Source organism: Dendrobium catenatum, unplaced genomic scaffold (genome assembly GCF_001605985.2).
Source record: "Dendrobium catenatum unplaced genomic scaffold, ASM160598v2 fragScaff_scaffold_231, whole genome shotgun sequence".
NCBI lineage: Eukaryota > Viridiplantae > Streptophyta > Magnoliopsida > Asparagales > Orchidaceae > Dendrobium > Dendrobium catenatum.
The window spans coordinates 6,178,848-6,193,293 of record NW_021318693.1 but is presented as its reverse complement, the minus strand read 5'-3'; the positions used below and the strand labels follow the sequence as shown (position 1 = coordinate 6,193,293).

The following is a 14,446-nucleotide window of genomic DNA, read 5'->3' as shown; positions in this document are numbered from 1 at the left end:
TCTCTCTCTCTCTCCCTCTCTCTCTCTCTTGCTCTCTCCCTTGCTCTCTCTTGCTCTCTCTTGTTCTTTCTCTAGCTTGCTCTCTTGCTTGCTCTCACTTCCTCTCTCTCTCTCTGCCCCCCTCTCTCTCTCACTCTCTTCTTCTCTCTCTCTCTCCCTCTCTCTCTCTCCCTCCCTCTCTCTTGCAGTCTCTTGCACTTTCTTGCTCTCTCTCTCTCTCTTGCACTCCCTTGCCCTTTCTTGCTTTCTCTCTCTCTATCTCTCTCTACCCCTTTCTCTCTCTCTCTCTCCCCCTCTCTCTCCCTCTCTCTATCTCTCTCTCTCTATCTCTCTCTTGCTCTCTCCATTTCTCTCTCTTGCTCTTTCTTGTTCTTTCTCTAACTTGCTCTCTCTCTCTCTTTGTCCCTCTCTCTCTTGCACTCCCTTGCTCTTTCTTTCTCTCTCTCTCTCTCTGTCTCTCTCCCTCTCTCTCTCTCTCTCCCTCACTCTCTTGCACTCCCTTGCTCTCTCTCTCTCTCTCTTTTTCTCTCTCTATCTGTGTCTCTCTCTCCCTCTCTCTTTCTCTTGCCCTCCCTTGTTTTTTCTTGGTCTCTCTCTCTCTATCTCTCTCTCTCTCTCACTCACTCTATCCCTCTCTCTGTCTCTCTCCCTCTCTCTCTCTCCCCTCTCTTTCTCTTGCAATCCCTTGCTCTTTCTTGCTCTCTCTCACTCTCTCTCTCTCTCTCCATCTCTCTCTTTCTCCCTCCCTTTCTCTCTCTTGCTCACTCTTTTTTATTCTCTAGCTTGCTCTCACTCACTCCCTTCCTCTCTCTCTCTCTCTCTCTCTCTCTCTCTCTCTCTCTCCCTCCCTCCCTCCCTCTCTCCTCTCTCTCCTAGGGCGTGCGCATTCTCGCTCGGGGGTTCCCTTGTTGCGGCGAGATCTGGTTGCTGCAGTCCTTTCGTTGTTGGGGTATGGTGGGGGGGGGCCGCCGGTCACCCCCACGTCACTCTCTGCGGGGCGGGGGAGGAAAGGATTCGAATGGTGGGAGAAGCTCAGAGGGCAATGTCGGGAGATCTGATGGTAGTCAAGGAATGTCTGGGGGCGGGCCGTCTAGGCCTGGAGCGGTGGATGGTGAGGGGGTTGCTGGAGATAGGAGAACTCCTTTGAAAGGGCTCAATGGGGCTCTAGGGTCGGGAACCTCAAAGAAGCAGCTGGTGTACGAGAGATCACCCGTCAAGGCGGGTAGTGCGAAGGCCGATAGTGGGGACATTGCAGCGAGTGGTGCTGGTCTAACGGTAGCGGGGCTTCTGGAAGAAAATCGAAAAGATCTCTCGCTTGCGTTGGAGGTTCTCATTTGGAGTTTGTGGCATCATTTACTCGCTCGAGGGGCGCTGGGAGTGGAGCCGGTGTGGTTGATGTTGGGGTCGTCAATGTGGCTGTGGCGGACCATTGTGAAGGCACTCGAGGCCCTCCCGGTTCGGGGATGGGTATGAAGATTATGGGTGGTATGGAGGTGGAGGAATTTCTGGAAGATGTTCATAGGAGCACTCGACCGGAATCTCTAGTGGAATCGGAGGCCCCCATCGTCCAAGAGGAGCTCATGGAGGTTAAAGGGGAGGTTGCTGACCGAGAAGCTATGGTGGCTAGGAAGAGCGTTGACGGATTGAGGTGTGGGAGTGACACTGGACCTGCACCCCAGTTCATAAACCTGATATGCCTGTGTTCAAGTTTGGTAACCGGAGCCGAATTGCAGAGTTGGGCCTAGGACCGGATGGATGGACTGGTTGTGGAACCAGCTCGGTGAGGGGCTTCAGGTGAAGTCGACGGTGGAATTACAACCTGGTGGGAAATTGCCTATGGGGCACGGCTCTGCCTACAGCAGTCATACTGCTTGCCCACAAAGTGCTTGTGGTAATGCCACTGAGGTTTCGCTGTCTGATGGCCTGACGGGGAATTCGACTAAGACAGCTATGAATCTGAACCGAATGACCAAATCTACTGTGAATGCTTGGAAGAAGGTTGCGCCAATTGCCCTTAGGCTGAAGGATGATGTCAAGACCTTCATACGGGAGGATGGAATGGTGAATTTGGACCTGGATAAGGCTCGGAGGAATGTTCAAAAACTTGACCTAGCGCTGGTTGGCAGTCTGCTTGGGCAGCGGGTGCCATTCTGGGTCGTACAAAATGAATTACAACGGAAATGGGGACATCTTGGCTTGTCCCAAGTCACGCCTTTGGGAGCGGATTGCTTCCTTGGATGGTTTGAGGATGTTGATGCCAGAGATAATGTACTGCTGGGAGGGCCTTGGTATGTGGCTGGCCAGATTATTGGGGTGGAACAATGGACTGTTGGATCTCTTTCTAGACCGGTTAGGAAATTCTCTTCACCAGTTTGGATTCGCCTTCCTAATCTTCCACTGGAATATTGGGATGAGGCCAATCTTGTGAGGATGGCTGCTGGTGTGGGGTAACCGTTGTACATGGACGAACAAACCAAGAGGTGGGACCGCTGTGCCTTTGCTCGTGTTTGTGTCCGATTGGACCTCTCTAAGAAGTTGCCTAAATGAGTATGGGCGAATGGGTTAGGAGGAGCATTTTTCCAACCAGTTGAATACGAGGGCATCCCTCTGATTTGCCAGGCATGCGGGATGGTTGGTCATAAGGCAGAGGGTTGTAGGGAATCGGTTCCTCCAGCTACGGGGACTCATCCTGCACGGGGTCATGTGGTGGCTACTACCAATGGCCAATTGAAAGAAATGGAGGTGGACCAGGGAAATGACGCCAAGTGGCTACTTCGTCTGGCTCGGTTGGTGGAGATTCCACCACGAGGAATGTGGATCAGGGTGAATGGACTATCGTGAACAGAAGAAGGCGATCTAGACCGACCAAAACCAAAGCAAAACCCACTGATGTGAACAATGCTCAACTTAATTTGCCCAGGAAAGCACCTAATAGCACAACCTGGAAGGTTGTGGCAGATGGAAATGTCCCCAAGGGGAATCCGAGGATAGAGGGGAGTTTGACTGGTAAGGAATTTACCGTGACACCATGACAAGTTGGGACGTCGTATAGGGTGGAAGGCGTGGAACAGTGCAAACTATCGAATGGAGTGATTCAGCCTATGGTGGGAGAAAATATGAATGTGACCAAACAGCCGGGGAGTATGGATATGAGTATTGAACACACCAGCTTTCCCTCATCTAGGCTGGCGGGCGCTGGGGAATCGATTATTGGATTCCTGAAGTGGCTTTGCAAATGGAATTGGGCAGAAAGGAGGTGCTGATACCGCAAGAATTGAATATGGAGGAGATCAGAACAGGGGAGGATGGCCCTGCCCAAGATGTGGTGAGTAGACCAATTGCGCATCAGAAGAATCGTCGTAACGGCTCAGCCTCCCTAGCCCAAATGTTAGCCCCAAGGGTATTGAGATTCTCAGGTTTGAAATCTAATCCTCTTAAGCTGAAAAATGGGAAGACCAGGTAGGCAAAAGACAAAAGAACTAAGGAGCTGTGGAATTATGGCCCCTTACAAAAGCTACCTGGAATCAAGCATAATAAGGAGCAGAGGCCTATGGCGACGTCTCCTTCTCAGACACATGCTTTAAATGTGATGGATCGGTCGACTATTGGAAGGATCGACGATGATTTCGCGGAACAATGGCAAGAGGTATTTTCGGAGGCTTTCTGCGGAGGGGACGCTTCCCCTTTGGTGGATAATATTTAGTCTTCTTTGCTGGAACTGTAGAGGTGCCCGTAAGAAGGAGACAGGTAATTTCTTACAGCACCTGGTCTGGGAACGGGGAGTCAGCTTCATTGGCTTGTTCGAGACTAAGATGGAAACTTTTTCCAGACGGGACATCGATAGACTGGTTGGAAGGAGCTGGGATTTTTGGTACCAACCTTCGGTGGGTAGAGCAGGGGGCATACTTGTTATGTGGAAGGTCTCAGTTGGCTCTTTCAAGATGATCTTCCAATCTGATCAATGAATCATGGGGACCCTTACTATTTCGAACACGGTTGTGTGGGAAATTGCTATGGTCTATGCGGACAATGATAGGTATGTCCGGAGACAGCTCTGGGATGACATCTCTTGCCACCATAATGCGGAAGTTCCGATTGTGGTTGGGGGGATTTTAACTGCATTCTGGCGGCTGGAGAAAAGAAGGGTGGTAGGCCATTCAACTATTCTCAAGCAGCGTGTGATATGGGCGATTTCATGGCTGCAAATGACCTGGTGGATCCGGGCTTCTCTGGCCCGGCCTACACTTGGTCTAACAATAAGGATGCGAAGAGCCGGATTTTTTGTCGGCTGGATAGGTTTTTAGTCAGCTCGGCTTTGCTGGACAATTATCAGGGGCTGAAGGTGCTTCACTTAACAAGGATTGCGTCGGATCATTGCCCCATTCTCTGCTCTATGATGGAGGGTTGTAAAAGGAATTATACGCATTGGATTAAGTTTGAGGATGTGTGGGCTACATTTCCGAGAGCTTGGCAAATTGTTTCGAAGAAATGGAAGGTGCAGGATATGGGATCGGAGGCGATCAAGCTACAAAAGAAATGTAAACGATCCTTAAGGGCTCTTTTCTTCTGGAGCAGGAACAAAATCAAGATGTTAAAACAGTTGAAGGATGACCTTGATAGGGAGATTGCTATTCTCCAGGAGATTGAATGCTCTCCATCTGGGCTATCTGAGACCCAAACCGAAACATTGAGATTTAGGGTGCAGTTATTAAAGGCTATGCTGGCTAGAATTTCGTTGTGGTGGGGGCAACGTGCGAAGGTGCGGTGGGTTGAGGAGGGGGATGGGAACACCCGGTTCTTTCATTCCATGGCTTCCGCAAGGTGGCGATCCAACCAAATTGAGCAGCTGAACCTTCCGAGTCGGGCGACTGCAACAGAGTAGGCAAATATCTTGCAAGGGATTTATGATTTCTTTGCTCAAAAATGGAACAACACTCCTATTATTGAGACAGGATGGCCTTCTCTGGAGTCCCGGTGGGTGAACATGGAGCAGTTCGCTGAGCACCTGGAGCGGGACATAACACTGGACGAAATTTGGCTTGCTGTTAAGTCCATGGGGCCAAATCGTGCGCCAGGAAGGGATGGTGTGACGACGTCATTCCTTAAAGCTTTCTGGGATATTGTGGGTGAGCAAGTTGCTGCGGCGTGCCTAGAATTTTTCTCGACTGGGCACATGGAGCCGTCTTGGAAGGAGACGGTTGTTGTCCTTCTGCCGAAGGTTGACAAGCCTACACACCCTTCAAAATTCTGACCTATCAGCTTATGCCAAACTATCTATAAGATTATTGCGAAGATACTTGTCTCCCGGATCAAAGGCCTTTTACCCAACCTTGTATATGAGGAGCAAGCGGCATTTGTTCATGGTCGTTCGATCTCCGATCACTGCCTTCTGGGGCAGGAAATTGTGAACAAGTTTAAGGTGTCCAAATCGACCAAGGGCTGGATGGCTATGAATGTGGATATGGAGCAGACCTATGACAAAATGAATTGGAGAACTCTGGAGCTGGTGCTATTGAAGATGGGCTTCCCCTTGAAGTTTCGTACATGGGTGCTGAATTGTGTCACCACGCCTCGCTTTTCTATTCTAGTTAATGGGACACTTTCGAAGGGGATTATGGCTAGCTGTGGGTTCCGGCAGGGGTGCCCGCTCTCGTCGTATCTATTTATTCTTTGCTCGGAACTTCTCTCATTGCATTTCCACCAAAACTACCAGCAGCTGGGGGTTCAAATCCGGCCTGGGGGAGCTCTTGTATCCCACCTCCTTTATGCTGATGATGTTTTATTTTTTGCAGGTGTGAAAGCTGCCAATGTTTCAACACCAAGGAGGCTAGGGGGTCTTGGTTTTCATGCTAATGCTAATTAGGTTGGACCTCTTAGAGCTCATATTGCATGGGAATACATCAGTAAACCGTATTCTTTGTTTCATAGATGTATGGAACAGAAGTATGGTAAGTGGCCTTGGGTTGGAAATTTTAAACGTGGGGATTCGACTGTTTGGAAGTAAATTTGTCATGGGGCAAATTGTCTTGGCAGCTGTGTTAGATGGAAGGTGTGTAATGGGAGGAGTATTGAGATTCTAGAGCACATTTGGATATGGGATAAAGCTTTAGTTGCTTGGCCAACTTTCTGTGACGTAACAACCATTGAAGACCGATTGGTCTCTGATTTTATTACGGTGGACAGTGAATGGAATGAGCAAAAATTGAGACTCTGTTTTGGTTAGAGTCTTGTTGATATAATCCAGGAGATCAAAATCTGTAATGATTTGGGTGAGGACACGTTGGAGCTAATGAAGTGTCCTATTGGTTCTACTATCTCTGCCTTGGTTTATAATAGCAGATTTCAAGTGGAGGAAGACCCAAGCTGGGGTATTCTAAAATCTGGGTGGAGGCCGAGGGAAATAATGTTCTGGTGGAGGATTTACAAAAATCTTATTCCAACCAACTGTTGGCTTCAAGCGAGGGGTTTTGAAGTGGATGTTCAGTGCCCAATTGGATGCCGTATGGATGAAGATTTAAATCAAGTTTCAACTGGTTATAAACAGCTATTAGATATTCTGGATGTATTGAATGGTTGGGGGTTCTACATCCCGCGGTTAACTGGTCTTCTTGAGCTGCAGGAGGCATTGAAGAAGGATGTGAATGTTAGAGATATTGGATTACATCTTTACTATCTTTCTGTTTATTATAGTTGGTTAAACATAAATGTTATTAAACATGGGAAGGATAGATCAACACCTGTTTTTATGGCAGCAAGTTTGGTGGAGTGCATCAACCAGAGTGGTCTTTCTTTCAACTTGGAGCAACGGGATACTTCTCAATCCTCTGGATTGTGTTCACCCTCTCATTGCACCTCCTTCCTCAGTGCTTCCCCCCCCCCCCCCTACATGTTGGTTGAACATTAATGTGGATGGAGCCTTGCTTAAATCTAATGCTGGAGGAATAGGTGTGGTGATTCAGGATAGCTATGGTAATTTGATATCTGTTGCTGGTTGGAATATTTGCCATTGGGATTCTACATAGGTTGAGATTATGGCTATTCAATTCATTGGGAAGATGATTAGAGATTGGATGACAGAATTGCAAGGGATTATGGTGGAAGGGGATAATGCTAGTGTAATTAAGTTTATGCAGAAATTCAAGTATAAGGAAAGTTGGAGACAGCAATCAGCGGAGTGGGAAAAATGGAGCTGGTTGATGTTGTTTCAAAAGGTGGTTTTTATGCATACATACAAGATATTTAAAAAGGCAGCACATTACTGTGCTCAAAGAGCACTTGATAGTTCTTTTATATAGGATGTTGGAGATTGTAATAATGGGATTCCACAAGAATTATTTGATATTCTTGAGGATGATGGTAGTAGTTTTTCTTCTTTTGTTTAAGGGGTTCTTAGCCCTAGTTAGTTACTTTTTGTAATAGCTTTTTGAGGAATGCAAATGCAGAAATTCGGCTCTCTTGCTCTCTCCTTTATTTTCTCTTGCTCTTTCTTGTTCTTTCTCTAGCTTGCTCTCACTTTCTCTCTCTCTCTCTCACTTACTCCCTCTCTCTCCCTCTCTCTCTCTCTCTCACTCACTCTCTCTCCCTCTCTCTCTCTCTCCCCCTCTCTCTCTCTTGCTCCCTTCCTTGCTCCCTCTTGCTCTTTCTCTAACTTTCACATTCTCTAGCTTTCTCTTTCTCTAGCTTACTATCACTTGCTCTCTCTCTCTAGCTCTCTCTCTCCCCCTCTCCCGCTCTCTTTCCCTCTCTCTCTTTCTCTCTCTCTCCCTCTCTGTCTCTCTCTTTCTTGCTCTCTCTCTCTCTCTCACTCACTCCCTCTCTCTCTCTCTCTCACCCTCTCTCTGTCTCTCTCTCTCACCCTCTCTCTCTCTTGCTCTCTCATGTTCTTTTCTAGCTTGCTCTCACTTTCTCTCTCTCTCTCACTCTCTCTCTATCTGTCTCTCTATCTCTTACTCTCTCTATCTATCTCTCTCTCATTCTCCCTCTCTCTCCCTTGCTCTCTCCCTTGCTCTCTCTCTCTCTCTATCTCTCTCTTACTCTCTCTCTCTCGCTCTCTCTTTCTCTCTCTATCTCTCTCTCTCTTTCTCTCACTCTCTCTCCCTCTCTCTCCCTTGCTCTCTCTTGCTCTCTCTTGTTCTTTCTCTAGCTTGCTCTCACTTGCTCCCTCTCTCTCTCACTCTCTCTCTCTCCCTCTCTCTTTCTCTTACACTCCCTTGCTCTTTCTTGCTCTCTCTCTCTCTCTCTCTCTCTCTCTCTCTCTCTCTCTCTCTCTCTCTCTCTCCCTCTCCCTCTCTCTCTTCCTCTCTCCCTTGGTCTCTCTTGCTTTCTCTTGTTCTTTCTCTAGCTTACTCTTTTTCTTACTTGATCTCACTTGCTCTCTCTCTCTCTCTCTCTCTCTCTCTCTCTCTCTCTCTCTCTCTCTCTTTCTCTCCCAGGGATTCTCTATCCGCCTCTGGAGATGTTTGATGATGGCGATCGGCCCAGATGTTGTTGGATGGAGCAATGAGGTGTTAAACAAGGAGGGGGGTGAGGGGTAGCCGGACCAGGATATGGAGGTTGCTGGTGATGTTTGTAGGGGTGGTCATGATGTTGGGGAGACCTCCCCTGAGGTTCTAATGGCGCCTAACCGCCTGCTAGATGTTTGTGAAAATGCCGATTCGGGTAAATCCAGTGTCTACTGTGAGGAGCAGAGGAGTAGGGAACCATATGGTTGACCTATTTTCCTGAGGCGGATGGAGAATCCCTGGATGTGGCCAGAGCACATCCCAATTCTGCGACCAGAAGAAATCAATGCTCTTGCTATGGACGTCCGTCGACCTCAACTTGGAGCGCGTTAAGGCTAACTTGGCCAAGCTCAAGCTTGTCGTTGTTGGGAAAATCCTCGGTAAGAAAGGTTCATTTTTCTTGCTGAAATAGGAGGTTCAGAGGTAGTGGGGGGGATTCGGCGAGTTCCCGCTAACGACTATGGGGTCTGATTGCTTTATTTGCTTATTCTCTTCTACTGAATACTGTGATGCGGTCCTATGCGGGGGGCCATGGTTCATTGGAGGGAACTTGATTGGTCTGGATAAGTGGACACCAGGTTTTTCTCCGGCCTCAATGGAAGGGCTATCTTCCCCGGTGTGGGTTCGCTTGCCCAACCTCCTGCTGCAATATTGGGACGAGTGTAATATTTCCATAATTGCTTCGCGCATTGGAACGTCTCTCTGGATTGATGCCCAAACAGGAAATTGGGGGAGGCGTGAATACGCAAGGGTCTGTGTCAGGATGAACTTGGCCAAACAACTTTTGCCGGGTATATGAATCAATGGCTTGAATGGGTGGTTCTACCAAAAAGTGGAGTATGAAGGTATTGGTCTTCTATGTTATGGGTGCGGGCGTGTTGGGCACCGGCGCGACGTTTGCCCGTCCATAATTCCGGTTCAAGGTAGCCATGGTAATTTGTGTCCGGAGGAGCGCACCAGTTCAAAGAAGGGGGATGACGGTGGGATAACCGGTAAGGTCACAGCCAATTTGGCTCGTCCTAACCTGGAACAAAATGTTAGGGATATGCCAGAAGATCTGCTCAATCCTCGCCCTGACCCCGATGGTTTGACTACAGCTGGGGAGAACAATCATGAGGCTGGGGAGGATCTGCTAAGGCCTTGCATCCAAGTCCCCCCTCGCCGCCGTAAAAATGTTACTCCGCAACTGTGGAGCAATGGGAGTAAGGTCCCTAAGCCTTTGGGGAAGCCTCCTAAACAGGTTGATCTGAGTAAAATCAAGGCCCCGCCCAATTTTACTGAGACTTCGGCGCTAAAGACAAGGCTGGGGGACAATTGACCTATGTTGTTTGATACGGGTGGAGGAGCTGTGGTGCCTATGGCCAACGATTTCAATGCTAGGATGTCCTTTAACCTGGGCAAGATTGACGGTGAACTCCCCGAAAATGGAAAAAAGCAATTGAAGGTGCTTCTAGCGGCGGGGATGCTTCCCCATTAGTTAATAAATGACGTCAATCATCCTTTGGAACTGTCGGGGGGCCCGGAAGAAGCAAACAGGACATTTCCTCCGAAGCCTCATTAGCGGTAATGAGGTGTTGTTTGTTGGATTGGTGGAAATGATGATCGAGGACATCACTAGAAATGAAGTTGATGCTCTTATTGGTCCTAATTGGGACTTCTTCCACTTCCCGGCTACCGGGAGATCGGGGGGGGTGTTATTGGCTCTATGGCGGACTGATATCGTGAAGTTTGAGGTGATTAAGACGATGAACCAAGTCCTTGTGGGACATTTGGTGCTTCCCAACCATCAAATGTGGTGCGATGTTGTTGTCTATACTGGGAAAGACTATCACACTAGACGGGAGCTCTGGGAGGTCCTCAGCTCGACCATCGATGTAGACCTTTCGGTGATAATGGGGGTGATTTTAATTACTGTCTTGAACAAAGTGGGAAAAAGGGGGGTAGACGATTTGGGTTTCCGGTGGGAACCCAGGAGATGACGGCCTTTATGGTCGACAACGACTTGCATGACCTGGGGTTTACCGGTCCGAAGTACATGTGGTCGAACAACAAGACTAGTAACAGCAAAATTTGGGTTCGTCTGGACTAAGTCTTGATGAATTCGGTTGTGCTTCAGCTAGCCCCCATGGCCTCGATCAATCACCTCGTCAGGCTCGCGTCGGGCCATTGCCCTCTTTTATTGAGACTAGCGGATGTGATCCTGAACAAGGAGGGTAGATGGATTCAATTCGAAGATACTTGGTTGACTTATCCCGCCACCTGGAAGCTCGTGGGGAAGCTCTGGAATAAAGATGACTTTGGAAAATCGGATGAGATGCTTAATCAGAAGTGTTTCAGAACTCTTCAGGGTCTGTTCTTCTGGAGCTGGGGGCACTGAAGTCATCGTTGGAGGTTCGAATTGTGAAACTCTAGCAGTTGGAATGCATCGCTGATGGGCTGAATGCCAATCAAGACCTGGAACTGCGCAGGGCAGCGTCTGAGCTTAATTCGACCCTGGCACGGTTGGCGACTCGGTGGCGGCAACGTGCAAAGACTCGATGGATTGAGGAAGGTGACTCCAACTCACAGTTTTTCCACACGTTCGCCTCGGTGTGGTGTAGGGGGAATCAAATTGTGGAAATTCAACATCTTGATGGAGTCAAAATCTTGGAGCAGGACTACATCTAGGAGGAATTCATGAACTTCTTTTCATAGAAGTGGAGAGAAAGACAGGTTTCCCTGGACAATTGGCTAGCTTTCCAGCAAGAAGATATGATCCCAGATCATCTCAAGCGGGATATGGAGGCTGAGGTGTCAGATTTAGAGGTCCGGCAGGCCGTCTTCAGTATGGGGAACAACCGCTCGCCGGGATTGGACGATATTACTGCTTCTTTTCTAAAATATTATTGGGAAATTATTAAAAGTGATGTTACCCGTGCTATTCTCTATTTTTTCTGTGCTAACTCTATGTGCGAGAGCTGGAAAGACACGCTGGTTGTGCTCATCCCGAAGACTCCCAACGCGAACACTCCGTCAAGGTTTAGGCCCATAAGCCTGTGCCAGTCCTTTTACAAGGTGGTGGCCAAAATTCTGATTAACCACATTAAACCTGTGCTAAGCAATATTATCAGTGAGGAGAAAGGAGCGTTTGTCCCGGGAAGGTCCATCTCCAGTCACGGGCTAATCGCTCAGGAGATGTTATGTAAATTTCAACACTCGTTTCAAAGGGCTGGGATGATGGCGTTGAAGATCGACATGGAACAGGCTTATGACTGCTTGGCCTGGGAGTCGCTGCAGCAGGTCATGGGGTTCCCCGACCGGATTATTCAGTGGGTTATTCACTACGTTACACAGCCGCGTTTCTCCCTGATGATTAACGACAACAGGACCCCTTGGATCAGGCCTTGAGTGGGCTCCGGCAGGGGTGCCCGCTGAGGCCCTATCTGTTTATTCTCTGCTCCGAGCTTCTCTCTAAGGCCTTCCGGCAACGAGGAGAACATCTGGGGATTCGCATTGTTAATAATGTGGAGAGAATCTCACACTTGTTGTATGCCGATGACATCCTTGTTTTTTCTGAAGTTAACCATTGCAACGCTGTGGGAATTATGAACATTCTCAGTGACTATTGCAGCTGGACGAGTTAACACATTAACAATGAGAAATCTACTATCCTTTTTAACAAACACTGCCCCAAATGGAAAAGAGGATGATCACCCGGACTATGGGTTACCGTCGCGTGGACTCACCTGACTATCTGGGAATTACCTTGGTTATGAGGAAGCTGAAGGCTGCCGATTTTGTCAAGGTTATCCGGAGTGCCCATGAGAAGATGAATATTTGGGGTAAGAAGCATTTATCCTATGCGGGCCATGCGCTTCTTATTCTCTCCTCGCTGCTCACTATCCCAGCTTACCTAATGGCACACATGAGGTGCCGTGTAGTGTTCTTAGATCAATTGAGATGTTGGGTCACCGGTTTTCTGTGGCATAAGTATTCTGATAGCAAAGGTATGCATTATATGAACTAGAAGGAGCTTTGTCTACCGCGCGAACATGGGGGGCTCGGGTTCCATGATCTTGTTGCTTGGAAGGGGCCGCTCCGGGCACGGCTGGCCTGGGCGGTCACTAATGATTATGAGACCCTCCTCCACAAGGTGGTAACGGTCAAATATGGCCCCGACCCCTGGGAGAATAAATTGGTGCCCAGGTGCTCTGCTACTTGGAGAATTACAGGGAGGGGGTGGATGCTCTTGCAGCCATCCTTCGGTGGTGTATTGGGGACGGCCGGCGCGTCCGAATTTTACAGGATTGTTGGATCCTTGACCGCAAGATCGAGAGATGGCCCACCTTTGTGAATGTGGAGGAGGCTGAAAATGCCCATGTTAGCCATATTTTTGACAATAACTTTTAGTGGAATGAGGAAACGGTCGGCTTTGGTAAGGTGATGGCACAGCGCATTCTGAACATTGCGACGAATCCTATCGCGCGGTCCGATCTTCCCGAGCTCATCAGGTCTTTCTTTGGCTCTTCTTTGTCGGTGGTGGTGTACCGGGATAAGTTCGGGGAGCCGGACTTTGCGTTCGGATGGCTGCACAAGCTGAAGTTGCACCCGCGCGAGAATTTCCATTGGTGGCGGCTTCTCCGGAATGCCATCCCCACCAATGTGTGGCTCCATCGCCGGGGGCTGTCGAACACCGGTTCTTGCCCGTGGGGCTGCGATGGGGAGGAAACTACCAGGCATTGTATTACTCTCTGCTCCAAACTCAGGGAGGTGTTCGGTATTCTTGGCAAGTGGGGTTTCTATCTGCCTTTCTTCGACTCCCTCGAGGCGGCGATAGATGGGTTGTCGACGTTGGTCGAGACTAACCCGAACATTGGATCTCTCTACTGCTACGTTGCGTACCATGTGTGGCGTGCCAGAAATGATTTGAAGCATACCACTAAGTGACGCCCACCGTCTATTATCGTCGCTGTGGTTCTTTCTTTGCTGCCACGAACCCACCGAATGCCAATTCTGGGGCAATGGAGTAGCCACCAGTCCCCTAGGCTGTCTTTTCAATTACACTGGTACCCCCCTCCTCCAGGTTGGGCTGAAGTTCAACGTCGATGCTGCAGTTAGGCCGTCTAGTGCGGTTGGTATTGGGGTTGTGGTCCGGAACTACACTAGCAGATTTATTGTGGCAGCTGGGAAAAGGATTGAACATTGGGATGCTTTCCAAGCCGAGGTCATGGCGGCCACTACTATCCGTGACGTGTTGAGGGAATGGATGTTTAACCTGTAGGGGATTATCATTGAGGACGATTGCGCCAACGCCATCCGCTGGTTCCAGCACCTCCACGAGCGCCATAACAAGGTCCACTTTAATTTCGAGGGGCCGGATCTTTCCTTTTTATTGGACTTCAAGCAAGTCATTTTTTGGCATTGCCACCGTGCCAACAACAGACCCGTAGATTACTATGCCAATTTTGTTATATCTGTTGATTTTGTTTTTTGGGATGAGAATGCTGGTGAATTTCTCCCAACACTATTGTCTTTGTTGAAGTAGGACAGCAATAGGATTAATTATATGTAATTTGAGTTTTTTTTGGTATTAATGCAATTGCACCGTTCATCTCTCTCTCTCTCTCTCTCTCTCTCTCTCTCTCTCTCTCTCTCACTCTCTCTCTCTCTCCCGCTCTCTCTATCTCCATCTCTCTCACCCCCTCTCTCCCTCCCTCTCCCTCTCTCTCTCTCTCGATCTCTCACTCTCTCTCTCTCTCACTCTCTCTTTCTCTCTCTCTCTACCTCTCTCTCTCTCCCTCTCTCTCTATCTCTCTTTTTTCCTCTCTCTCTCTCCTTCTCTCCCTCTCTCTCTCTCTCTCTCTCCCTCTCTCTCTCTTGCTCTCTCCCACTCTCTCTCTTGCTCTCTCCCATGTACTCTCTTGCTCTCTCTTGTTCTTTCTCTAGCTTGCTCTCACTTGCTCTCT

The 14,446-nt window shown here is 48.8% G+C and overlaps 1 protein-coding gene across 1 annotated transcript; it reads left to right on the top strand.

The window, feature by feature from the left end:
- The first annotated feature begins 4,183 nt into the window (after positions 1–4,183).
- LOC110107516 lies at positions 4,184–4,882 on the top strand. Its single transcript, XM_020837791.2, has one exon. The coding sequence runs from the start codon at positions 4,184–4,186 to the stop codon at positions 4,880–4,882; it is 699 nt and encodes a 232-aa protein (XP_020693450.2).
- Positions 4,883–14,446: the final 9,564 nt, after the last annotated feature.

Coding starts and splice junctions, on each gene's coding strand:
- LOC110107516 (XM_020837791.2), top strand. CDS start 4,184: ATGGGCGATTTCATGGCTGCAAATGACCTGGTGGATCCGGGCTTCTCT.